The 26,325-nt window shown below is 52.4% G+C and overlaps 8 protein-coding genes across 8 annotated transcripts; 2 read left to right on the top strand and 6 right to left on the bottom strand.

The window, feature by feature from the left end:
- Positions 1-349: 349 nt before the first annotated feature.
- HTA1 (histone H2A) lies at positions 350-915 on the bottom strand (the record flags this gene model as incomplete). The annotated part of the gene is made up of 3 exons (XM_053199099.1): positions 350-405; positions 460-752; positions 860-915. 3 exons carry the CDS (start codon positions 913-915, stop codon positions 350-352), a joined length of 405 nt encoding a protein of 134 aa, XP_053043492.1.
- Positions 916-3,777: 2,862 nt separating this feature from the next.
- On the top strand, positions 3,778-4,386 carry HTB1 (histone H2B; the record flags this gene model as incomplete). The annotated part of the gene is made up of 4 exons (XM_053199098.1): positions 3,778-3,940; positions 4,032-4,103; positions 4,159-4,246; positions 4,296-4,386. 4 exons carry the CDS (start codon positions 3,778-3,780, stop codon positions 4,384-4,386), a joined length of 414 nt encoding a protein of 137 aa, XP_053043491.1.
- A 414-nt stretch (positions 4,387-4,800) lies between these two features.
- On the bottom strand, positions 4,801-6,863 carry SQS1 (squalene synthetase-like protein; the record flags this gene model as incomplete). Its single annotated transcript, XM_053199097.2, has 2 exons — positions 4,801-5,257; positions 5,317-6,863. The coding sequence occupies 2 exons, from the start codon at positions 6,861-6,863 to the stop codon at positions 4,801-4,803; spliced, it is 2,004 nt and encodes a 667-aa protein (XP_053043490.2).
- Positions 6,864-10,219: 3,356 nt separating this feature from the next.
- N0V96_011214 (uncharacterized protein) lies at positions 10,220-11,725 on the bottom strand (the record flags this gene model as incomplete). Its single annotated transcript, XM_065759200.1, has 2 exons — positions 10,220-11,634; positions 11,722-11,725. 2 exons carry the CDS (start codon positions 11,723-11,725, stop codon positions 10,220-10,222), a joined length of 1,419 nt encoding a protein of 472 aa, XP_065612298.1.
- A 1,537-nt stretch (positions 11,726-13,262) lies between these two features.
- On the top strand, positions 13,263-15,027 carry N0V96_011213 (uncharacterized protein; the record flags this gene model as incomplete). Its single annotated transcript, XM_065759199.1, has 5 exons — positions 13,263-13,305; positions 13,451-13,618; positions 13,712-14,455; positions 14,527-14,826; positions 14,885-15,027. The coding sequence occupies 5 exons, from the start codon at positions 13,263-13,265 to the stop codon at positions 15,025-15,027; spliced, it is 1,398 nt and encodes a 465-aa protein (XP_065612297.1).
- Positions 15,028-15,264: 237 nt separating this feature from the next.
- Positions 15,265-16,734, bottom strand: STR2 (Cystathionine gamma-synthase; the record flags this gene model as incomplete). Its single annotated transcript, XM_053199093.2, has 1 exon — positions 15,265-16,734. One exon carries the CDS (start codon positions 16,732-16,734, stop codon positions 15,265-15,267), a length of 1,470 nt encoding a protein of 489 aa, XP_053043486.2.
- A 1,805-nt stretch (positions 16,735-18,539) lies between these two features.
- On the bottom strand, positions 18,540-20,599 carry N0V96_011211 (uncharacterized protein; the record flags this gene model as incomplete). The annotated part of the gene is made up of 2 exons (XM_065759198.1): positions 18,540-18,649; positions 18,715-20,599. 2 exons carry the CDS (start codon positions 20,597-20,599, stop codon positions 18,540-18,542), a joined length of 1,995 nt encoding a protein of 664 aa, XP_065612296.1.
- Positions 20,600-24,801: 4,202 nt separating this feature from the next.
- Positions 24,802-26,092, bottom strand: NEP1 (18S rRNA pseudouridine methyltransferase; the record flags this gene model as incomplete). Its single annotated transcript, XM_053199091.1, has 3 exons — positions 24,802-25,278; positions 25,407-25,675; positions 26,053-26,092. The coding sequence occupies 3 exons, from the start codon at positions 26,090-26,092 to the stop codon at positions 24,802-24,804; spliced, it is 786 nt and encodes a 261-aa protein (XP_053043484.1).
- Between the last annotated feature and the right edge of the window lie 233 nt (positions 26,093-26,325).

Below are 26,325 nucleotides of genomic sequence, written 5' to 3'. Positions count from 1 at the left end.
GATACATGCCTTGCCAATCAGCGTGGAGAAACGCAGCTTCATGGACACGTTGCATATCAATCACATCTGCGTGTTTCTGTCCAACCTCATGACTTTCTAGACAGTCGACAATTGATGAAACACTGCAGCATACCGAATAATCAGGAGCCTTTACGAAAAGGTAGCATCATCCCAACGTGCGAAACATGATCTTCAAAAGGTATTCTCATTCGTAACCATAGCTTCCTGCCGTGGTATTATTGTACAACCCAAACGTGAAAATCAACCGTGAACCCTGAACCGTGACCCCGATGTCATGACAACCCAAAGCAGCCGACCAGCACGAAAAAAATCCAAACCCGACACCCGTTTACAACTCTTGGCTCTGGTTCTTGCCAGTCTTGCCAGTCTTCTTGGGCAGCAGGTCTTAAAACACTGTTAGCGACTGAAAGAAGGATCGATGACAGAAGGTCAACTTACTCTGGTGAATGTTGGGCAGAACACCACCCTGGGCGATCGTGACGTGACCGAGAAGCTTGTTCAACTCCTCATCGTTGCGGATGGCGAGCTGCAGATGGCGGGGAATGATACGGGTCTTCTTGTTGTCGCGGGCGGCGTTGCCAGCCAGCTCGAGAATCTCAGCGGCGAGGTACTCAAGGACTGCGGCGAGGTAGACGGGAGCACCAGCACCGACACGCTGAGCGTAGTTACCCTTGCGGAGCAGACGGTGAACACGACCGACGGGGAATGCGAGACCGGCCTTGGAGGAACGACTGAAGGATGCGTTAGTGGATGGAGTTCGAGCTCGAATCAGAGAAGATCGCATCATAGTGTAGACGCGGCATTTCTTGAAAGCCCCGAGTGAAAGGTAATAACTTACGATTGCGCGTTCTTGGAACCGCTGGCCTTTCCGCCGGACTTGCCGCCTCCAGTCATTGTGAATTTGGTATTTGGGGTTGGGTTGTGTGAAAAAGTTGAACAATGAGGTAGACGCGTAAAAAGCGACTTGGCTGAAGGCTGGCTTTGAGTTGGGATGGAAAAGTGAGATGAAGATGGAAGAAAGGGCGTTGATGGTGGGGAGTGAAGAAGTTAAGTAGTTTTCGCGTTAGAGGAGCTCGATCACGGATCACCAACGCGCGATTTAGCGCTAAGCCCAAACCAGAAATTCGATGTTGTGGTATACTGGTGCAGGCAGGTGCGGTGCATCATTTTTCTGGGCCCCCGTGCTAGGAGGAAGGTACGTACCTCTTATCAGTCCTCCCGCCGCCCGCAGCAGTGCCGCCTCTTTGGTGGACACAAGCTATGGATAAGCCTTAAGGTGGGCTGCCAGCCTGCCAGACGCAACTTCCTTTGACACAGACTCACTGAAGCAAGGTAACGATTGCGTCCAGATGCGATCAATGCAGGGAAATAAAACCCCCCGCGGTCCCGCTCCTCTTTCCACAAACAGTGCCGGGACGTGCCCACGTCCCCTTCCACTTCTTAACAACTTTTTTTTTCTTTCCTTTTTTTGGTGTGGCCATTTCCACTTTCTGCTTATTCCCCCCTTCCGCGCGGGATTTTGGTTTTCGAATTATCTTACTGGCTAGCAGAACCGGTCATCCAGCCACGTCTTGGCCACCTTCTCATACCTATTTACCCCCATTTCCCCTTGACCTTATTTACTCGGTGAACCGGCACGACACAATCAGCTGGGCACCTTACGACCTATCGGACTGATGCGACGCACTTTTGTTCTCTCGATGTCGTGTGTTTTGATGAACTACAATGTGGCATATTTTTTTTTCCCGTCCTGTTTTTCGTTCCTTCTTCCCGTACAGCTGCAACCAGTGTTCTCATTTCAGGAAAAGAAGAACCCCGAATTACAATTTGAAAAGTGATCCAACGAAAATAATCGACTTTTGATTGTTGATATTAAGAGCAGAGATTACCCCGAGGCATATTTGCCAACCATATCCGAACTCCGACGTACTTTTTGGAATGGAAAGACAAATGGGTTAACCTCAACCACCTTACTCTATGCGAATTCTCTGCTTCGCTATCTAGTGACACTTCGACCCCGTATGACTTGCATCCAAATGGATCTCAGATCTACTGGAACCCGCTGTATAGCAGGAATATAGTCCGATACATGTAAAGAAGCCTAATGAGACCCAGGAACCTGGGCCTCACATGGTCCATCGTTCGGCTCCATCCCATATCGGGTCCGGAGAAATCTTCGAATCGACTGCCCCGCGTCCTGTTTGACCCCGTCGTAATCGAGGACAGAGCCTCACAGAGTGCCTGATACAGCGACCCCTGCATGCCGCTCGTGGTGTTCTACAGCAAACGGGCCCAGCCTTGTGATCACATAGAGTGGAGGGGGTCCCGATATATACTGTAGAGCCCACCAGGTTACCTTTGATCGCGTTTCCACTGGCCGAAGAGCGGACAACGTTTCTCCTACTAGATACACCATCCTGCAGGCCAGGTACTCCACGTTCAAGACCGCGAGCTCACGGGCATACTTCCTTCGTCTAGGGGTCATTCTACCTGAGGTCACAGGTGTGTATGGATCGCAATGAGCAGAGATGTCGCTGAGCCCCCCGTCAATTACAATAGAGCCATGCGGGCCTAGGCCCAATAGAGAGAGAAAGCCCAGGCTCTGGCTACCTTAGCCACACCCACCGTCGCAAGACGCAAGCTGCAATCAACGCGTCGAAGAGGGCGCGAATTGACTCAATCCTAAAGACTGCTCTCAGTGTCACCCATTCCACCGAAAAAACGCGAGAAGCAGTTGCAGAGCACAGCCTGAAAGAAGTCATTTTGCCTTCATCCAGAATGCTAAGCCAACTCGGGCAACGTGGACCAGGCATGCACATATTAAATGTCCGGCTGAGGCGACTCGGCGGCACATTGGCGTGACGACCCGAACATTCATTCTCTGTGGACTGTTACAAGCCTTCTGCTCTCGACTTACTACGAGTATGGGGTTTAGACTCTAAAGAGATGCTATGAAACAGCCTGTTGATTCTCAACTATCACTACCTACCTTACACACTGGCACTTTCGAGCTGCCAGACGCCGAAGACAGTTAGGTACGCTCCAGGAGTGATCTGCATGTGATGTTGCTGCTTTGCAAGCATCTCTGATCTGGCTTGTGGAATTTTTGCTTCCTACGAGTCGCCAGACGTCTTGGGCGGTAGTGAGTGAGTACGTGACCTGGTAGTTTTGCGTGACGGAGAGATTGTTGGTTCGTCTGTAATGGGACGCTGCTATTGGTCGGAGCCTGTACTGGCAGTCTCAAATGTCCACTGCCAGCCAGCTTCGTGATACGCGAATTAAAAAAAAAAAAGGAAAGAATACACTGAGCGTCACGTATTTGTTTTTTAGCGCGAACGCGTGAGTACCCCAGTTCGGTAGCCGCTCTCATGGGCGGTGGTTACGGATCCCCCATGTCTAGATCCACCCATCCGGCTCCCAGCCAATCAAGAAAGCTGATTCCCATTTTATCAGGCAAGGCCACACCAGTGCACGCCCCTGGCACCAGCCCAAGGCCCCGGTGTGCCGCTGATACTGACCACCCACCTGGGCCACCCCTCCCCAAAATCACTCTGTCCTCGCATCAAATCAGTAACGCCGCAGGAGCCCGTCGCGTCCAGCTACAAAAACCCAGCCCACCCCCCCAAACTTCTTCCCTGCCACATCAACTCTTCCTCACTCCATCATCCAGCTCCATCCACGGTCGCCAGACGCAATCCATTTCAACCAACTTACTCACGTACTCATTTCTCACTTCCACTAATCCAAACCGCAAAAATGCCCCCCAAGGCCGCCGACAAGAAGCCTGCCTCCAAGGCCCCTGCCACTGCCTCCAAGGCCCCCGAGAAGAAGGATGCCGGCAAGAAGACCGCCGCTTCTGGCGACAAGAAGAAGCGCACCAAGTCTCGCAAGGAGACCTACTCCTCCTACATTTACAAGGGTAAGTGACATCGGCACTTCGCGTTCTTGGCGCGTTGTCGCGTCATCAACGCGACTCGATAAATTCGCATATCCTAACATGGTATTTGCAGTCCTGAAGCAGGTCCACCCTGACACTGGTATCTCCAACCGCGCCATGTCTATCCTCAACTCCTTCGTCAACGGTAAGCATATATCGCTCCAGATACCAGTGTGCATGGTTTTTAACTCGTTACATAGATATCTTCGAGCGCGTCGCCTCTGAGGCTTCCAAGCTTGCTGCCTACAACAAGAAGTCCACCATCTCCTCTCGCGAGATCCAGACCTCGTATGTCATCTCCAAGCCCGAAAAACGCACCAGCTAACCATCTTCTCAGTGTCCGTCTCATCCTGCCCGGTGAGCTGGCCAAGCACGCTGTCTCGGAAGGCACCAAGGCCGTCACCAAGTACTCTTCCTCCACGAAATAAGGATGCTTGTACTGCTTTTCTTTTCGGGCATTGGATTTTACTTGGCATTTGGGTGTCATGATGAGACCTGCCAAGGTTACCAATATCCTTGGGGTCTCTTAATGCGTTACGGATGGTTTGCTTTTTTGGGGGCAATGTCTTCACGGTCAAACGGGGTTCGCGGGTTGTACAATACACCTTGAGAATAGGGTTTTCGGACGAATGAAATCGTACACATGAACATCAACACAAGCTGACTCCATTGCAAACGTGCCCGGATGCAAATATATGCTAAACTATGAGCACAGGCACCCTACAATCTCGTGAGCCCCTTCCCCCTCTTGACAAAGGTGCGCATAGCAGGCCATTCCGAATACACCGTTGACCGCGCCGTCTCACAAAAGGCATCGGCATCGCAATAACGACCGAAGCGTGTTATCCCAGCCCGGCCTTGCTACGCTTGACAACATGGGCGACAGGCTGCAGAATGCCTTTGTTGTTCATCGCGCCCAATGCCGTACCACTGCTCCAGCCCATTTTCTCCAGCATTGCGCGTCCTTTATTTTCTTGGCTCAACTCAGGCGCGGAGCCCTCGACGACCTCGCCATCCCGATAAGCGACTCCCGCGTGCCCACCACCACCTCCCCTACGAGCCGATTGCCTTTGAACAGCGGCTCGCACTGCTGTATCGTTGCGGGGGAAGTATTTGCGGCCGACCCGGGCAATGGCTACATCAAAGACCTCATCGGCAAATTTGGCGGTCCTGAAAGTGCGGTGGAGCATGGGTCGCCTTTGGTCACCTGATCCAGTGGACTTGGACTTGATGTTGAATTTGCTGGCTAGTTCGTGGATCACCTTGCGAGCATGATTGTCCATGGGCGGTAGAGTGAGACTTGCGGCAATAAGTCAGCTTCCAACACCTTGAGTGTACTCAAAGAGTACGAAACTTACCTAGGTTGCGTGCCCAAGAGGAATGTTCTCAGCTCATCGGCGATTTGTTCAAGCCCCATCCCGTGCGGGTATTTGACTCTGAGATCTTCCGGGTTGGCATGTTTACCCAACAATCCCATACTACGCATGGCCTGGCGTTCTTTTTTCCTCTCGGCCTTTTTCAAGCGATCATTATTCCACGCAGCTTGCATCCTGCCCTCTAGCTCTGAGTCCGAAATGTCAAACACGGGAACCTTGCCTCTGGCACCCTTGCCCTTCTTAGACTTCAACGCCGGGCGGTTCCAGTCCATGAAATCGAAATCGTCGATCTCATTCGCAAATCTGTCTGCTGCTGATCTGAAGATATCGTCGTCGTCTTGGTCACTTGAATCCGAAGGCGGCGATGCGTCTTCAGCATGAGATTGCTCGAGTGATGCCAGGTAGGAGACATCGGTCTCAAAAATTCCCATCAGTGCATGATCATCTTGTATGATTTTGCCCCTTTCAGATCGCCTCTGTGCAGTATGGACAGGATCTTTGTCGCTTTCCTCAGGCACTCTTCCAAACCCTGCTGTCGTATGTTCCGATTCACTGTTGACGCCTGCTATCTCCTCTGTCTTGCTCATGGCTACGACGGTCTGGAATGAGTCATCGATGCCTTCAGACTCACTCAAAGAGCCGCCTATGTCACGGCGAGAATAGGCTTTCGCAGGCACCAGGGCTTCGTCTTCGCCAAACTCCCTCATGTTGGCAATATAGTCAGCAACCAAGTCATCATCCTCCTGTCGCTTCAAGTCTTTGGCGACATTTCGACGAGGTTTCTGTGTAGAGCTCCCCGCAGTCTTCACAGGCCCATTGCTGCTGCTGTCTTTCTTCGATTTGACGGTCTTCTCTAGGACGTTGATCTCGGTAGAGATGCCGCCCAGGTTGAAAGTCTTCAACTTCGATTTGGTCTTGAATTTCGAACTTTGTCTGTCTCTGGGAGCCTTGTTGCGACCTTTGAACAGAATGACCTCTTCGCTAGAATTGGACGGCGTAGGCGACGGAGAACGAGTCAGGGTTCGATCTATAAATGTGTCAAGCCGTTGACTCTCTCCCACGACGTCGAAGAAGAAGGGAAGAGGTGATGCTGTGTCTTGAGTGACGGGAGCCTCAGCGCCAGTGATGTCTTCCACTCCGGAGATCGTGGCCCTCTCTGCCTCGCGTGGCTCCAGAGAGGTATCCGGCATTCCGACGGCAATATCGATCGGCGTCGCCTCGTGGGTGTGGGCTTCATCAAGCGGAAAAGCAGGTTGAGGTTCGTTGGAAGGTGTGTCGGCAGCAGCTTGGCCGCGGATGATATCTTGTTCTTCGGTTTCCGCTTGAGGTCTGCTTGTAGAGTCTCCCTCGCCAACCTTCAAGATGCTCTCTAGTTGTTTCAGAGGCTCTGCGGCACCAGTATTGATAAAGGCAACCGGCCTATGGCGTAGTTTGGAATCACTGCTCCAGGGTGACGAGTGATGAGCGGTGCTGCGGGCTTCGTCTTGCAATGTGAATCCTACGGCGAACCCGGTTAACTTGCATGCCATCAATGGGAGGTACTTCCCGAGACGAGTCCCGATCAGAATGACATATACTGACCGGTTGAGCTCATCGCAGGAATGAAGCTGGATGCATGCCGCTCTATGCCACCGTTAGGACGAAGTCGAGGGGCATTGCGTGCTGGCGCGCGAGCGCCACCCCTTTTCCCACCGCGCGGCATCGCTGCCCACACGATGAAGAACGTTCAATGAAAGTGCTGTCTGTGTCTTGTCTGGGTAGTAAATGGGTAGTTTCTGTCAACTGCATGCGTGGTTGCGGGAGCTCTGACACCTTCTGCTGAGGTCAGAAACATACTCAGGATGTGGCAAGCCAGTCAAGAAAATCCCTTCTATTATGTGTACCTCTATTTATTCCGTCCCTATGAAAATACAAAGCGGAGTAGGCACCGGGGCCAAGGTACCTTAGCTTAGGTGCTTACCTATACATACCTACTTAGGGAAGCACCGTAATTGATACCTTAGGTTTGCACGCCGTACCGGGTAGGTACGGTACCTACCTTGTCGCATCTTTTATCGATAAGGAGCGCGTGAACCGGGCATACACAGTAGACCATGATAGGTACCTAATCCATAGAAGTACTGTGGGTATCGAAGGTAGTTACTCGGATACCTAGGCACAATCGGAAGCCTTGCAAGATGAATGGTTCGCACCTCAGGTATTACTTACTTCCAGCATTAGTTGCCGATCAAAAGAGGACCTGGGCCGCTGTCCCCTCACACCGTAACGTGGGGCATCAAACCTACCTTACCTACAAGTACCTAGTGTACAGGCTGCCTACATTACCGTGCAGCGGTGCTACCTGACTGCCACACCAAGGGCCCCGCTGTGTTCGGCCGATGCGTCACAGGGACAGTCCGCCTGTCATCGGTCCAGATAACAGAAGACTTGGGCAGCAAATAGTCTTTAGCCGTTACGGAGGGTTCCTTCCTATCACGTAAGGTCGTCTGGCTGTACTAGCTTGACTACCTCTACCTTCCTCCCCGTCGCATGCCTACACACGACATTGCCGTCTTCATTGCTCGTCTACACTGCTCATCCACCATCCCCCGACTGACCGACTAACCAACTCCAACTTGACCATCTACCACCCCTGCGGCCTCGCATCGATATTGCCTCGAGTGTAATCGCCAACTGTTTGAGCCTGTACTGTCATCTGCAAAACTTACCTCTGTTTGCTTTTGACTCCTCCCAAAGTCGCAGCGACAGCTTACAGAAGGAAGAGCGACCGGATTCCCTTTGTTGTCGCTTGCGCATACGAGATCATCTTTCTTCAGGACGAGTCGTCCCATATCGCAGGACTTTGTGGCCAGGCTTCGCAGTCCAACGGATCCGCCATGGCTGCGGTTGACCTCGGCCGATACCGTCGCATCGTCCAGATGTTTTGGGATCCCCAACCTACCAACGACCATCAGAGTGACCTTCCAGTTTGGTGCTTGGGTCGCTCCTACAAGCTGAACACCAAGGCTACTAAAGATAAGGATACAGACAATCGAAGCCAAACCCCTCCGTCGACCGAGTCTACCGAAACCAAGCCAAAAGCCTCACAGGCGTTAGCGACAGCCTCGGCCTCGGCTAAGGCCCCGGAAACCCCCCCGGATTCTGTGTCCAGTAGCTTTTCGTCTTCGCTTGCTTACGATGAGGATTACCTGGAGCAGGACGGTGGCTGGCCTTCAGCGTTTCTCGACGACTTTGAATCCAAGTTTTGGATGACGTACCGATCAGAGTTCCAGGCCATTGCAAAATCTACAGATCCACGAGCCTCGTCTGCGTTATCTTTCTCGATGCGTATCAAAAGTCAACTGGTGGATCAGAACGGCTTCTCGTCTGACAGTGGCTGGGGATGCATGATCCGGTCAGGTCAGAGCTTACTCGCAAATGCAATGGCAGTTATCAACCTAGGGCGCGGTAAGTTGCTTGAAATAATTTGACGATTACCTTCGCTGCAAGTCCCTTTCGCTGACAGTGGTATTAGGATGGCGACGAGGCGATAAAATCGAAGAGGAGAGAAAGCTGATTTCTCTATTTGCGGACGATCCAAGAGCGCCTTATTCCATCCATCAATTCGTTCAACATGGCGCAGTGGCATGTGGGAAATACCCTGGGGAGTGGTTTGGCCCCTCAGCCACCGCTCGCTGCATTCAGTAAGCCTGCGTTGTTGTTGCTAGATGCAGTCATACAGGCTAATTTCCCAAACCAGAGCCTTGGCCAATGCCCAAGAACACCAGCCTCTCCGAGTGTACTCCACTGGAGACGGACCTGATGTCTACGAGGAGAGCTTCATGAAGATTGCCAAACCCGAAGGTTCTCAGTTCCACCCGACACTCATATTGGTTGGTACGAGGCTCGGGATTGACAAGATTACCCCGGTCTACTGGGAGGCTCTCATAGCCGCACTACAAATGCCACAGTCAGTGGGCATTGCAGGGTAGGCGCCTCCGTCGAAACTAAGATATTATGTACTCACTCACGACCATCACAGTGGCAGACCTTCCTCTTCTCACTACTTCATCGGTACACAGGGTTCCTACTTGTTCTATCTTGATCCACACCATACCCGACCTGCCCTCCCATTCCACACGGATCCTTCTCGCTATAGTGAAGCAGATGTTGATACCGCCCATACTCGACGCTTACGTCGGCTCCATGTTCGGGAGCTGGACCCCAGCATGCTCATTGGTTTCTTGATACAGGACGAGGACGACTGGATCGAGTGGAGGCGTAACGTGAAGCACGTCCAAGGAAAAGCCGTGATCCATGTTGCTGACTACGACCCTGTGTCCGGAGGCGGTGGAGGGGAAAGGAATAGCGCCATTGATGAAGTGGAAACGATTAGTGATGACGACGGTGACACCATCTTGGACGCTTGAGATTCTCCATTGTTTGCTATGATCCTTCCTTTAGGATCCAAGACCGAAATTTACGGGCGTTGGAAACGCACCATTGCACATGGCCCGATACAGGGTTGCTTCGCCTCAAGGTGCTGGGTTAGGGATAGGCTTCACGCCAACTTCAGGGATAGTCGCATTATTGGCGTAAAGGATGCTCACTTTGATCACGAGACTGGGTAACACGGGGTTGGTTGGGTATGAACATTGATTTGAATTTGGGTGCGAGTTCGCTCTTTAACCGTTGGATAATTGTCCGAGACAGCTCAGTCTTAGATACAGATTGACTCAGCGTCTCTTTTTCTTAACGCCTGCTGGGGCCTTTGCATTTGGGGGTGCCCGGGCATGATTGAGATCGCGAATATGACTGAAAAGCTGGCTTTTGGAAGGAAACGATGCATTACACACAATGCATGTATTCTATGGATCGGGTGTCAGTGATCAAAAGCGGAGTCGACTTAAGATACATCCAGACCGGGACTCACACTGTTCGTTTCGGCCTCCTCCACTGCTTGGCGTGCTGCCTTTTTTTCACGCTTCGCCTTGGCCTTCCCTAACTTCTTTGGCTGTGGCCCATGGCCACTTTCATTGTCATCTTCAAGTGAAAACGTTTCTAGACTGGTTGATACGGTCTGAGCAGCAGCTTCTGCACCATCGCCTTCGCTCGCCCTAGTAAGGGTATTGTCGTTTGCGAATAGCCTCTTCTCAACCTCGGCACGCGAAGCATACTCGTCATCTTCGAGAGTATCTGACGATGTATCATTGAGCTCCGTCTCATCGATATGAGAAATTGGATCTGCTGATGTGTCATCCTTGCCCTTTGCGCGGTCCAATTCACCGCGTCCCTGAGTACCAACCTCCTTTTCAGATTCGTCGCTTGATGTCGCCTTCTCGGGCGCGACAGGAGCGTCCCGTAGACCCAAATCCATATCTTCGTTCTTCATTTGGCGCCTCAGATATTGCACTGCCTTTACGTGTTTTTTGCTTCTCTCATGTGCTTCAAATGACTTCTCGCTCTTGAAGGTCTTGTTGCATACAACGCATTCAATCTCCTCTACCTCTGATTCCTCCTCCTCGCTGCTCGAGAAGTGGCCGGCCGCATCGCCTTCATCCCTCGCCTGGGCCCAGTCAGGAACGAATGCCTCGGATAGCTTCTCTTTATTGGCGGCACGTGAGCGTGCAGCTTGAGCGGCAGCGGCGGAACGTAAAGACTCCTGGCGTTCGGCAGCCGTCTGTGTGTTTGGGAGGTAACGCGGATCGCGTTTTCGTACAAAAGTGACGAGGAATCTAATTGCGTCATTGAATTCTCGTATGGCTTCTTCGCGAATCTTCTTGTTTTCTCTCTCCATGGCACGCCTGATGCGACGATCCGGGGCCTCCACGAGCCGGTATTTGTCCTTCCATGCAAAAGTCTTGCAAGTCGAGAAGCTGGTCCAGGCGCTGTAGAAGGTCTTAACAGTGTGTTCGTAGCTGTCGGCAGAGGAGCCAAATGTAGGATAATCTGGAGTGTCTCCCACTTCGTAGACGCCAGCAGCGATTTCTTCATCAACAAGATGATCGAATGTCGCCTTGGCAATGCCAAAGAACCCTGAAGTGCCGTCTGTGAAAGGAATGGTGGAATCAAAGCGGCGAATGAGGGAGAATATGTCTTCGGTCGATGTGAGCTTCACATTATTGTACTCAGGGCTATTGCCCGAATCGGTCGGATCGGCCCCACGTAAGATGGCTTCGCGATGGGAGTCGTACCAAGCTCTCTCCTGGGGATCGGCAAGGACTTCGTATGCGGCCTGGATTTCAGCGAAGCGACGGGTCGCATTCTGGACATCATGGAAGTTTCTGTCCGGGTGAAGCTCAAGGGCTCGCTTTCTGTAAGCTTTTTTGATTCTGTAGGTCCGAAATCGATTAGTAAGGACCCAAGTAAAAGCCTGAGACCACTGGAAAGTGAAGAACGAGTGCGTACTCATCGTCAGAAGCGTCGCGCCAAACTCCAAGAAGCTCATAGTAACATGTCTTAACTGGCTCAGAGGAGTTTTCGCTCGAGTCTCGGCCAGAGGATTGCTGAGCACCCATGACACGCCGAAGACGCTATATAGCGTAAAGAAAAATGGGTGGTTTTATTGTTTGCTAAATTCGGACCGTCGAATATCTTGACATGCGAGAGCTGCCACAAAATTGCGTGTTGGAACCGGGGCGTGTTTGGTGAAGGCCGGCGACCGACCAGTCCAATAAGCCGGATACGCTGCACAGAAAGGGGAAGCAAACCAGGGATCAAGATATTCAGCAGGTCAAGGTAAAGAAGTGATCACAACAGATGAAGGATTTGGGCAAGGCACGTCGGCTAGGTAAAGACGGTAAGGTATTTCCAAGTAAAGTAAGGATGGAACTTCGCTGTGGTGCCTGGGTAGACTTTAGGTAATCCCTAATTCTTGAACCGAATTTCTTTTTTTTTTTTTTTTTTTTTTGGGTATGTGCCCCTCCATACTTTCAGGTAAGGTAAGGAAGACATACCCCGCAACCCCTCATTGCCTGCCATTTTTGATAAGATAAGAAATCAAGGGTTGTCGATGTCGAAGCCTCGAAGGTCAGGTTCCTCCCCTGCCTAGGTAAGGTAATGCGCCACGGTACCTTAGCTAAAGTACTGTGTACCTATCTCCTCAATCTACCTGCAGGGCGCACCCCTGGATACCTAGCGAGCGAGCGAGCGAGGGGATTGTCCATCAACGCACGGATACAGTAATACTCTGTATCTGTACGACTATCTCATTACTTGGAAAAGACGAACAATGACTCTTGCTTGGTCCCACCTGGCATGGCAACGTGCCGACTCTGAGGTTGGTTACTGGTATCCGTACAGTCATCAAGTCTCACGTCATGCAAACTGGGAATTTGCAGTGAGTCGAAAGATTGGATTACAGCAGACAGGGGCACAGGGGTTATATGACCCGTTATAACGAATATATGCTACAGTTTTCTCTACACATCACTCCGTAGTCGAACGATCGCTTCGAGGCAAATTAGGGCACCTACTATCACATAGGTACCAAGTGTTCCCGATTCCCTACCGTATTGCACTTACGGATACTTGTGTCATTCGAAGAAAGGTATGCACGTACCCGAACCTCGAGCAGAGTGTCACTGATGGGTGCACCCATGCCTTGCCACTACCCCCCGCCTTTCCCTCCCTGTCCTGGTTGTTCGACAGCATGGTCCAGCCCAGCCTAGCCCCCAGCACGTCGTTGAGGCCGGTGACAGGAAACCAATCCAGTTACGTACTTTTGCGTGTCTGCGACTGAATTTTTATATAGTGCAACTATGCTGCTGACACTTCACCTACCCTCCCGTCATAAGCCCCCCAAACCCTCTTTCTTGATCGTTCGTCTATGAACCCAGGGCTATCCTATCCACCCCTCGGAGAGAAAGCCATGTCTTTACGCCTTGCCAAGACACCAGTCCGAGTATCGAGTATTGTTGCACTGCAGATCCAACCAATTTGAATACGCCATGAAGTTTGCACACGATTTCAAGGAAACGCTTAGGCGCCAAGGTTAGTCTACTACACGTCATTGTTTTTATGGTTATTCCCTCTCAAAAATCCTTCATGTTCGTCTCATCTCAGACGCTCTGTGAGACTGAATGTTTTCTCAAACAAAACAAGAGACGATGCACTGCCTAACGCTGCTCAATTTCAGACTTTCCACCTCATTGGATTGATCAGGCCATCCCATATGGCCAGCTAAAGAAGGTTCTCAAACGTGTCGCCAGGGAACTCAACGATCTGGGGCTTGACCCCGAGACTCTACGCCAACTTCTCGACCCGGCTAATGATTCGCCATTGGCCGCCAAATACCGCCTCAACGGTAAAAACTCTCTGCCCTCTCCCATCCAACGGTGTTCGCATCACCGCCACCCCCACGCCCCTACCATAAGCATAAGGGCTAATTCACACACAGCTGCCGGGAACTCAAAGTTACTGAGGCCAAAGCTGACTGTCTTGGTGCACATGCGCGACGGTAATGCTGTTGACGCATCGCTGACGCCCGCATCCCGTTCCCTCATTGAACGCATCGCCGCCTTGCAGTCCCACGACCCAACTCAACCGATCCCGGCCGCAGCTCCCGAGGACCCCGTACCATCCAAGTCGCCGGTCTCGTCTGCTGAGTCTCTTGCCAATGCCGAGATTGAGTTATCGGGCACCCAGTCTTGCCTCCAGGGCGAAGGCCAATCGTCGCCAACAGAGCACTATGAGCGTATCGAAGTTCCACTTGTCTTCGACAGTGAATTCTTTGACATCCTGCAGAGCGATGTCAACAACTTGGATGCACTTCAGGCAAAGGAAGAAAAGGCCATGGTGACGGAGATCGTTGCCCTGAGACAGGAAATTTCGCATCTTACGAAACCCAGTCGCCTCTCCAAGAGCGACCTTGCGAGGTGGCGAGCCATTTTCGAGCTGTACCTCGACGCCCAGGTCTTCTTCTCAACCAACGAGCAAGACCACGGGTCCCGAACCAGTCAGACGGCTGCGAAGCAACTTCAGTGGTTCCAAGAAGAAATCACAAAGAGGAATCTCGTCAAATCGTTCAAGATTGCCGAGAGTCGCGAAGCCCTGGTTCGCTTCTTAAGTCTCAACGCCGTCCTCCTCAAAAACTTGCAGTTTCAAGAAATTAACCAGGTTGCCATCTACAAAATTCTGAAGAGTGAGCCTCACTCCTCCCGATATCGTCTTCAATCTAGTTCGATCTGTTCAAGCAAAGCTGATTCGCGGCAGAATTTGACAAACGTACCTGCCTAGGTGTTTCGAAATCCTTTCCAACTCAAGTCCACTCCGACAAGTTGCTGGCCGGTTCCGTGGCAAAAGACATTTGCGCCCAAATGTCTACCGATTTAGTCTCAGTCGTACCGCAGATCAGTGATTATCTGTGTCCAATTTGCTTCGCCATCGCCTATAGGCCTGTCCGGTTAGCCTGCCAACACATCTTCTGCATCCGGTGCATTGTCAAGATCCAACGGCGGAATGAGAAGCACTGCCCTTTGTGCAGAGCAGACACCGTCATGAAGGCGTCCGCGGGTGAGTAGAATGAGTTAGCTGATACAAAGTGCACACTGGCTGACACCGATGATCGCAGATAATTTGGATATTCAACTAGAGAGATATATGCGCAAGTACTTCCCCAAGGAGGCCAAGGAGAAGCAGCGAGCCAACGAGATTGAACGAGGCATTGAGGACTATGGTCCCGAGTACGTGCACTCTGAATGCTCTGTTATGTAGATGCTCTCGTGTTTCATGTTCTTCTTCTTTGCTTTCCTATAGATTTCTCAGAGATACCCTTGCCGGTTGTAGGTTGAGCTTCCGGTCGCAACGAGTCTTGAATATGAGGGAGTCTTGTGGTCGTTACTCTTGAGTGCTTCTTCGTTGCCCTCCACATTCTTATCATCTTCGGCTTCCGCGTGCCTCCGCATCCAACTATCCATTACCGCTCCATTCATACCGAGTTTTCTGTGCAATTCAAGCATCTTCGGACTTTTCAACCGCTTCAAGAGCACTGGTGAAAATCTTTTGCAACTCAGCCGTCTCCTCTAGACCGACACTGACGCGAATGAGGTCCGGATCAACACCCAGACCGGCAGCCCAATCGAGCTCTTGGTAATGCGCCAGCAGCACATAGGGTGATGTCAGAGTAAAGTTCGTACCTAGACTCGGGCCCTTGGCCGTCTCAATGGCGTCGAAGAACGCAATGGCGTGAGCTGTCTTGTGAAACGTGACCGACAGAAGCCCGCCATAACCCCCACCGGGCAATTTGCAGAGATCGTAGTTGGGTCTCGTCGGATTGACTCTTGGATAGTAAACACATTTGACCAGCGGATGAGCCGAGAGGATGTCGCAAATGGTCTCGGAACTCTCGTTGATGCGCTCGATACGCGATGCAAAGTCGCGACTGTTACGCTCCATGAAAACGACGTCCTCTGGCCAGTACGTGTCTTCCAGGTCCTCGACCCAAGCACCCTTCAGGGCCTGATAGTACTTGCCACTTGGGTTCAGTATGGCACTGCCACCCATGACGTTGCAGTCGCCCGAGAATATCTTGGTCAGACTGCTTACGACTATGTCTGCGTATTGTAGCACGTCAATGTTGATAAAGCTGCCGATGGTCTCGTCCACAACGACGCCGAAATCATACTTGTCTGCAAGAGCACGGATCCGCACCAAGTTGGGGCAGGTTAGGAGAGGATTGCCGGGAAATTCACAAAAGAGCGCCAAGAAGCGCTCGCCACTCTCGAGGCGCTTTTCGAGATCGTCAAGATCCTCCTCCGAGGCGCGTCCGTAGAAGAGACAACCAGGACCAAACTTTTGCAGGATCTTGAGCGTATCGACGTAGGGGAAGCCAAAGTTGACGGACTGAAGGTCACCTCTAGCGCGCAGCATGGCCCGGTGGGCGTTGTAGATGGCATTCATGCCACAGGGAAACAGGTATACATCGCTCTCTTGCAGGTCCTTTTGGTTTCTGGCGTTTTCCCCCATGGGAGGCAGTGAGCTGATGCTGGCCTCCATGTCGGCAGCCATAGCGCCCGCAATTCTACGCTTGATGGCCGACCTGGCGCGCTCGACGAGGGACAGATCGAGGTTACGGCCAAAGCGTTCCTCGAGAAAGCGCAGGCTTTCTTGAGTTTCAAACGCACTCTGGGGGTTCACCTTGGCCGCTGGGTGGTGAGCCGTCTTGGTGTCGTCGATGGAAGATGGGCGGTGGTATCTCTTCGGACCTCTGTGGGCTTTTCCCACTGGCGAGTTGGGCCTTGCCACGGGAACAAAGAGACCCTCCTTCAATAGACCGTGGCAGAACTCGGCTCTTCGGCTTGAGATTCCGTCTCCTGTATGCTGCCAGTACTGCTTGGCAAAGGGGAACACCTCGGGGGCATACACCACGGCAGAAACAGTGGGAGACAGGGAGCGCAAGAGCGGTGAGATATCCTTGGTCATATCGAGTCCGAAATCAATGACGGTGGCATCGGCAGAAACTGAGGCATCTGCGTGTTTCTTTACAAAGGCCAGACACCTTCTCGCAATACGAGGAGTGGGAAACAACATGGCTTTCTGACCCGAAGGGCCATGCTGGGCAATCAGATCTTCAGCCAAGGCTACAATGCTCCTATGAATGAAGAATCTCGACAGAAAAATAGTCTCAGCCGGGGAACAAAGAGTTGATATGGGAGAAGAGGCTTACCTGGGATAGCCGGTGGTCATCTTATCCACGACCCATGATTCTCCCTCTTCATAGCCGACATTTGCTCTCCACGTAGGAAGCTGAACGCTCACTGCCTGCACGGGCTGTCAGCAACGACGTCACATGGCTCTGAACAAGAAAAGGGGACCACATGGAATTGGCTTTGGCGTACATGAGCAGTGTCTGGCGGGATGGACTGTCCCAATTCCAAAGCGGGCATTGCGACAATCTTGACTTGTGCTTTTTATCTACGTGAACTGTACAATGTGTTAGACCTCATTTAGGAGCGTGTATGTTATGACCAGTGATTGACTTGCTCTATATCTCATCGAGGTGATGGTGTGTGGGCTTTTATGCGTTGTTGGTCTGTATGAGAATGAGATGAGTCAAGTAGACTGGAGTTTGAATTGAACAAAGATGTGGGTCAAGGCTGGTGCAGAGGTGGTGGCTAAAGTAGGTAAGGCATCACGCAAGAGCCCTCCACTCGTACAGTTTTCTTTCTTTCTTCCTCTCTCTCTTCCTTTCTCTCTTTCCCACACTCACTAGTATTGTTTATCTCTGACTCTCCCTCTTTCCATGTGTGGGATCGAAGGGTGACTTTAGGCAGTGTAAATTTGGGCTCAGGTATTGCAAACGGCGGCCTTATTCAGTCGTTATTGATGAAGATATGCTGTCAATCGCGAATCTCATCAAATTTGCCTCCAGTGTCAATGTCCCCGGTTTGCCGGCACTTGACTCGATGTGGGCGATTAGAAGTCGGTAGAAATCTGCCAAATCCCCAAAGGGCAACTTTCGGTGGAGCGACGTGGGACTAAGAGTCTGTGACTGGTAATTGTTGGTCTGTGCCGTCGCCTGCGGGGCGCCGAGGATCGGAGTGAAACCCCGCGAGGGGCATTTCATTTCGTCTCTGCCTATCCGAACCTCTTGCGGAGTACGAATAACTACATACCTTCCTTACCTACCTACTACCTACGACCTCAATTCCAGAGCCCAAAGATCCCAATTTCCTAAGAGCAAGGTCGGTGAAATCAGGCATCTGCAGCGCGGCATTTACCAAGAGAAATGATCACGGCAGCTCCAAAGTCAGATTTGGTTTCCCATGAGCCCTCACCTCCAGCCTCAAGTCCCAAACAGATAGCGCTAAGATATTGAATAATACTATTGGTGACGATAAAAACCAAACAGTGTATGGCTCTGGTCCAGGCTGTCATCGAACTAGACCAACCATGAATCATGAGGTGAGGAACACAAGTCGATACCGGTCTAGTATTTCATAAACTTGGCCCAAGAGAAGAAAATAAACCCATACGCATTCAAAAAATTGGTAGACCACCGTGTAAGTCCGCATCAGCGAGATCAGCCTTGTGCAGACCTTTTCTAGTATCTATCTCAACGTTGAATGGCCCCCAGGCAAGCAAAAGTAACTCAACGTGATTCCCATATGTCACAATCATATCCTCATTGCCCCGGCCTCAGCCTCATCTGGTCATTATCCTTTGTCAATAGAACAACTGCCATGCAATGCATCCGCATCCGTGCCTAAATCATAAAAAGCCAGCCTCTAAATAAGAAAATTATACTGCAATAGCATCGGCACTCGTTCTGTGCGGCCGAGTAATCTGTTGATAATTTTGAGTCGCTCGACTTTGGAGGTCTTGCCAGCCTCGACAGCTGTATCAAAACGTTCCGGTGGAGGACAGTCCACTGCACTTCTCCGTCTCGTCAATGATACTGACGCCTGCTGGTCTTGCTGCCGATACAGCTGATGCTATCACTTGGTGCTACGCTGATGGCGTCATCTTCCCAGGCACTACGGCCACTGTCAATGCGGCTCTTCGGCGGAGGAGGGCCGCGGGCTGACACATAGGTCGGTGCTCGCGTGGCAGGGGGGTAGGCGAAGACGGGTTGAGTGTTTCGAACCGCCGTTGGAGCTCTACTCGGAGCTCTGGTTGGTGCTCTGCTGGGTGCTCTGCTGGGTGCCTTGCTAGGAACAACAGTAGCTGGCGCCGCCTGAGTGGGTGCCATACTCGGAGCTCGGCTGGGCGCCACAGTAGGAGCTCTGCTACGCACAACAGTCGGAGGCCTGCTGGGTGCCCTGCTGGGTGCCCTGCTCGATGCCATGCTCGGCGCCTTGGTGGGTGTGCGGCTCGGGACAAGGCTGGGGGCCATAGTCGGCGCACGACTGGGTGCACGGCTAGGTGCTTGACTTCGCCCGCCCAATATCGTCTCAACAGTGGGCGGGGGCGGACGGATAGTGGACTGAGACCTCCCGCTTCGGGCTGAGACGTAGGTTCCGGCATCGTCAACGATAGTGCGGGGCACGGCCGACCTGCTAGCCATGCTGTGTCTTGAGCCTGCGTTACTTTGGTGCTCGTAATCAGTGAGCATAAGGGGGGCGGCTCGGGGAACGGCGGCTTGGCTGCGAGAACGAACACTGCTGCCTCTTTCGAGCTGATAGCGAGACGAGTGCCGGCTGCGGGTGTCGTCGTACAGGTCATCGGCGGCACGGCTTCGAGCGCCGACCTGGCTGTACTTGGCCATGTACTGAGGAGGTGCTCGGTTGTCCGATAGTGCCGGGTAAGCCTCTGGGTACCGGATCTTCTCGACGGTCCTCTCGACCTCGACATAACGTCCGGCCTGCGGGTCGGTATATTGATCGGGGAAGGTGGAACGGCGTTGGAACGGAGGGGCGGCTCCGGAGCCGTCAAACTCCTGGCGCGGAGCTCGTGCACGTTCCTTGCGCATCATTCCGTAGGTGACGGCAGCGCCGGCGGCAGCACCAACAGCTGCACCTAAAAGACTTCCGACTATAGTGTTTGTAGCGATGCCGCCGCTTGATGGAGAGGGCTGAGATGGGGTTTCGTCCCTTTTTGTTGGCGATTCGATGACCGAGGTGGTGACGCTTCGACGGAGCATCGTGTAAGGGGGTTCGTTACCGGGAAATGAACCAGAGCGAGCAGCCATGGCGAAGACTGATGAAAAGGTCCCGGCAGTAGCGGAACCGGAAACAGAAGGCGGCGGCGGGGGTTCGGATGCTGCAACGTCGTAATTCCAATCCAGAATGCGGCCAGCCTCCTCCGTGGTAGACTGTGTCTTTCGAACAGTAGACCCAGCGTAGGAGGGAGGATAGTTGGGAGGGGGTTGATATACAACTTCCATGGTGTTACCGTCCAAGTCGGTCACAGTAGCCCGGTGGATATCGCCACTTTGAGTGATTAAAGCGGGACGAGTGAAGTGATCAGCCGGGACGCTGGACAGCAGGTTCGGATTGGCCCGGACGGCAAAGGCGTGGAAGTCGGTGACAGCGGTGGGGGAGGGAGCAGAAAAGACGGCGCGAGAGAGCTTCAGGGGCTCGCTGGAATTGCGGGCCTCGCGGATCTGGAAAATGGGGGTGAGCGGGGACAGTATACCGTATGTGACGGTGCTGGGAAGTCTGCCAGGGCCTGTGGTGGTGATGGTCGTCTTGGAGTCGGTGTCGGCGCCTTCGTTGGCGTTGGCGTTGGCGTCCGGGGGAGCGGTCTGGGAATCCGTAGATATATAGTGGATGCCCAGGGATTGGAAGATGGCGGAGTAGAAGGAAGTTGAGGAGGGAAGATGGGAGACGTCAAAGTAGGGAGTCATTTGGGGCAGTTGATAGTCAAAGGCCGGTCCTAATTACTAGATAGGGCGGTTGTTTGAGGTGGGCGCGAAAAGTAGATAGAGAGAGAGAAAGAGAGAGAGTGTGTGTGTGTGTGTGAAGCGAAGGACTACCTAGGTGACAGGTCGAGAATAGTTTCGTGTAAGTGCCGTTACGCTTCTGCGGACGCGAGGGAGGGGGAAAAGAGGCGCAGACAGGCGACTCGAGCTAAGTAGGCTTGGTGGCAGCCTCGTTGATTTGTGCGTTCGTCGAGGTGGTTGCAAAGAAAATCCCGAGTGAAACTATCCAGGGCAACCTATTGATGTTGGTGTAGGGTTGTGGTGGTGCACTGGTGATGGTAGTGATGGTGGATGGTGGTAGTGCTAGTGGGTGATATGGTGAGGTATCGATATAGCCCACGGGCAGGAGGTAAGGTATTGACAGGCAGGTAGCGTAGCACCGAGACAGATACCAGAATACTAAGACAACAAGAAAGGGGAATCAACCTCAAGCATGTCAGTTTCCGACTGCTGCGTGGATGAAATGCTTAAAAGAGATACTTCTTAGTCTGATAAGGGGGGAAAAGAAGGCACACGCAACCGACATGAACCAAGCTGTGTGAGGGTTAAGACTCAAGCAAGTCTGCCCGCACATTTATGTCTTATGTACCTACTCCCGTCGGTAACTAGGTACCCAAGGTAGGTACCTTACCTTGCAACGTCTCTGACAACCCACCCACCTGCAACTGCGAAGACCTGAGGTAGTGGGTAGCCATACGGAAGCCTGTACTTCGTCTTCAGGGTGCGGCGTGCCTAGGTAGGGTATCATCAGCGGCACATCCATCACTCCAGTAGTACGGGGCCGCCATAGACTGACAGCTTGTTCCTGCTGCTGAGCCCAACCTAAGGTACCTTACCTTGAGGTACCTTGATGATAATCCCGCTCACGAGTCGGTAATGAGTCTCACTTTTCGCCCAGTGCCTTCTGGCCAAATCCAATATGCAGCCAGCCCGTTCCGGACGAGCCCAGTGCAGCTGCGATGGTGGGTGATGAGCTGCAGCTAGTGGCCGGTGAAGGAAGTGGCATATCCACATTGCGCCGGGGCACCCAGCCGGAGACCTCACACGGGTCACGGAAGCATAGGACGGGCCACCTTGATCTTTTTCTGCGCCTATGAAAGATGAGGTTATCTTGGTGCCGCGCCAGCTAGTTTAGCATAGCCTGTACATAGACTATAGTACAGACATACGGATACCAACTACGTGTACTTTGCCCCATCTCACAGATATCGGACTTCATTCCCTCGTTCGAAGGGTGATTGGTGTCATTGGGACCGTGGCCAGGCCCAGCCGCCTGACGATTTACAACCGGCCACAGGCAAGCGCCGCTTGGTATCGGGAGCTGGAGCTGGGGCTGGAGCCGGGCTACGTGTACGAATACCTGACAGAATCAAGGACCGAGAAGTCAAGCGGCGCTTCAGGTGGGTAGATCATCCTGCAATCAGCAACGGCTGCCGCATCTCATGATCTGGATCGTGTCGAGAGCATGGTCGTCGATGTGCGGTCTGTATGATATTGATATGGGGTCTCAACTCAGTCTCTGTCCGGAGTATTCTTGCGGATAGTGGCACTGGAGCGTTTGATCGTTTCGTCGTGTCTGGCTGCTATTCGTCTCTTCAAGCCCCGCCTTAACCCCATCATTGCCTTTGTTGCTGCAGACTCATTTGTCGTTTCCTAAGTTAAACCAGGATGAGAGTAGGCCACCCTCTCGGGACCGCTAGAAAGATGGATCAAGATTGCAGGTATCCGTAGAATCCTTGGTCCATACGAAAAGCTGGAGGCGGTGGAAGTACATGTGAGAGAGGAAAAAAAAAGGAAAAGAAAGAGAGAGAGAGAGAGAGAGAGAGAGAGAGAGAGAAGCCTCATTGAGTGCTATTAGCGACCCACGTCACAAAGTGTTTGGTATTGGAAATATACAAGACGGTCCATCGGGTAAGAAGTGAGCTAAACCGGCCGAGAAATGCCGCATTGCAAATTATCCAACCTTGGGGAACGAGAGGCGGTCGTCAGAAATCACTTGGTTCAAAAGTTGCGTCTATAGCTACTGTCATTGGACGGACTGGACGCAGGAGTGCGCGGGACTCCCGTCAGAAGCGTTTGTCGCTTCCAAGTGGTCCGCTGGAAGCAGTACCTCAGTGTGAAAAAGCCGCTCGTTGCGCGCGGTCCAAATGGAAGCAGCTGCCATGCTCTGGAAGTTTAACTAAGGTACCTCAGGTATCCACACATCAAAGTGCAAGGTAAGGTATCTTTTGTAGAGTACCTTAATTAATGGAAGCTACCTATTAATTATCCAATCCACGTTTCCTTGTCTCACACCTCACAGCCCGAAGTATCTTATTCTGGATTTCCTCGATAACAAATATCCCTTGACATGTTACCTAAGGTAGCAGGTTCGGAGTACGGTACCTAAGATCATTTGGGAAAGTCTCCATACCTACTCTGCAATGTACTTTCCAGTTTCGCATCTGTCTGTAACTCACCGCATCATTCCCCCTTCCACTACGTCGCGAGTTGTTGTCAGGCTCTTTTGCGGCTTTGCCTCGACCGACTTGCCATGACGTGCTGCATTCTCTACCCATGAGTCTCCGTCTTCCGTATGGATGTCAAATCCCACAATGAGGTGGTGGTTTGCACCATTCCATCTACGAATATAGATATTCCCTCCACTTGGCTTGGGCACCGCAGCTGCCAGCATGGTGCTTCCAGTTCCATCAATTTGGCACGAGATTGTGAGCTGGCCATGCCGCTCATCGTCGGATTTCAGCATGTTCAAGTCTTGACCCCATACCAGAAGGGCACTAATGCAACTATACGTCCACCTTGCCTGCTGCCCAACCTCCCACCAGCTTGAGTCCTCAGGTCCCCGACTTGTTTTGTGAGCTCGGTACGAAGGAGTCAGGACGCATGCGCATAGCCGTACGCATACATATTTCCTCCCAGCCAGTCGGACACATCGGTCCGCGCCGCCCTGCTCCAAGGGCCCCCAATCTACCCCCTAAGGTACTTTTGTCAGCTTTGTCCGTCGATTCTATCACATTCAACCCGTCAAGTGGTAATGCGGTGTACACGCCAGCCCAGTCTGACTCCCTCACATGCACACGCGGAGCAGTCCCATGCATGGTAAGGCGAACAGAATGAGCCTCACTATTGTCGCGTCCCCTTTGTCCCTGAACAGACTGAGGTGACCAACAAACACCACATTTTGCTTCCATACCGAATTCCACTCGGGCATCAATGACATGCCAAATCACAAACTCTCCCGTTGCCTGACACGGGTCCTACACCATTCATTCGATCGTACTTACCTATGTTCGTCAATGCAGCACCTTCTTAGCAACCCATGAGGCTATGTGACTGTCTTTCGCCATCCCTTCTTGTCCATGATGCCTACAGCGTTTAGTTGAGCAAGGCAGACAGACTGACACACGGCATAGTATGGCAGTACATTCCCAAGGATTACACGAATTTGGCTCGAGTCCATAGTACAGGGCATCTTAGTTTGTTAACCCATCAAACACGGTAGATACATTGTCTTTCTAAACGGCCTCCAAGTACAGGCGAGGCCTCGCATAACCTATCAGCGTAGCCGCTTGTATCCATCCCGCTATACACCATTAATCCTTGAGACGTTGCCCTCATTTTCCATCTTTGTATATGCTCCCCAGCGACACCGCTGAGCGTTTGGTCGCAATGCACAGTTTTTCAAGTAGAAATTCGAAGGGTGGCCCATTTGTCACGACACTTGCCGAGAGCACGAAGATACTACTCTAACAATAGCCAGGGTCGCCACCCTTATAAATCCTGAGAAAGGGGCAAACAAAAAGAAACGACAACCTAGGTTGAAGTTGAACCGTCAAGGCGAAGAAAGCGCCTTGGACCCGTTGTCGAACGCCCCGGTTTTGGTTGCAAAAACAGCGACAGCGATGGCACAGGTAACCCAAGTTTCCGAGGTCGCGCGCGGACACCATGATGTTGTATCGCGGTTCCATAAGCTCGACCCCTCGACTTTCAATTTGCCGCTCTGGGGCGCAATTCGCACCTCCAGGCGCCTGGGGGCCACCACTTACATTGCCGCTCTGATTCGCCATCGCTGCTGCCTGGGTTCGTGTCCTCGCAACATCCACGACTGAGTAGATGTAGGTTTTCGACTACTGAATGTCCCAGGAATCCTCAGCAGCGTGGCAAAACTTGCTGCAAGCAACGCTGGCGGACAAGCTGTAGTTGCTGATGGAAATCTTCTCGTCGACGAGGCCATCAGCAAAGGTATCGGCACCCTTTGCCATGGCACCAACGAAGACGCAAACACTCTCCTTGGGGGCGAGCGTGTCGATGTAATCCCGAACGTGTACCAGAGGGGCCTCGAAACTGAGCGTCACCTTGCGGCAGTTGGGCGGAAGGTGATCGGTGATGGGGTTCTGGATGACACGAAGCAGCTTCTCCTGCGAGTTGGTCGAGCGGATGGACAGGCGATGCAACAGCTGAACCATCAGACCAGCAAAGCGTTTGAACGTACGCGGGATTCGGACAGACGGCGAGACCTCAATCAAGACACCCTTGGCGGTATGAATGTATATCTGAAGCTTGCCGGCCTTGTTGATGGGGGAGTCGAGCAGGGTCAGGAGACACTAGTCAGTATGGTCAGCATGTTGGATGCAGACACGGCGGGCTAGGCGCGTTGAGGCGCAAAAGCAGTAGCACAAGCAGAGGTAAGAGTAAAAGTAAAAGCAAAAGCGGTTCGCTGGTAGTATCCAACCTGATGTGTGATATCCGGGCGCGCGTCACTAATGTCGCGGTTCATTTTGCGCATAACTCCGATATGCTCGTCGCTGTTGAGTAGCGAGTACTTCTCCTCACGTTGGACGCCGTTACGGCCGGTGCCGCCATGTGAAGCCTTGTAGGTCTCGAGACTGGCGTTAGAGAGAACGACAATGAGGCGCTGAGAATCCTTGTCGGTAGGAGGGATAGCGGTGTGCTGCTCAGCGACCAGCTGAGGGAGAGCCGGAGGGGGGAGCGACTGGGTGCCTGTTGAAAAGCGCATATTAGCAAAACCAAATCAATCAAGCAGAGCTAGCTGTGTCGGCTTGCCCTTATGCAAACTGTCTGCCGTGTCTTCCATCGTGTCGCGATCGCCTGCGTAACACTTTATACTCGATATGTAGTGTTTGGGGTAGGGGACGAGGTGAAGTGCGCAGGGCGGCGGGGTAGCTACGGCTTATAACCACGAAATGGTCCACGCAATTTGGAAGGAAGATGACTGGCGCAGAGGCTGTCCGTGAGGAAGGAGGTTCCCGGAATGACAGCGGCAGACAATCGCAATAGGGAGGAGCCTTGGACTCGGGGTATTCACTTGATGCAAGGGAAAACGTGAGTCGCGCAAGGGACGCACATTGAGAACTTACGAGGTCGCTTGACGCCAGCACGGGCCTCTGGGGAAGACATGTTGATTTTTTTTTGGGGGAGGGGGAAATTCGACGATCGGGTGGTAAGATTTGGCGCAGGTTTTTTCTGGCTTCTGCTTCTGTTTTCTCTTCTTGTCTCGTTACACAGACAGGAAGGTGCGTACAGCAGGCGCGTTGTTGCACACAGCGAATAATGAAGTGCGGACGGAATGAGAGAAAAAAAAGGATCAAGAATATTTGAGTGAATAGATATGAAATAGATCTGGTCACAGA

This window comes from Colletotrichum fioriniae (assembly GCF_027942845.1).
Source record: "Colletotrichum fioriniae strain IMI 355084 chromosome Unknown scaffold_16, whole genome shotgun sequence".
Lineage (NCBI taxonomy): Eukaryota > Fungi > Ascomycota > Sordariomycetes > Glomerellales > Glomerellaceae > Colletotrichum > Colletotrichum fioriniae.
The sequence above is the reverse complement of the archived record's forward strand: the minus strand, read 5'-3'. Positions and strand labels throughout refer to the sequence as shown.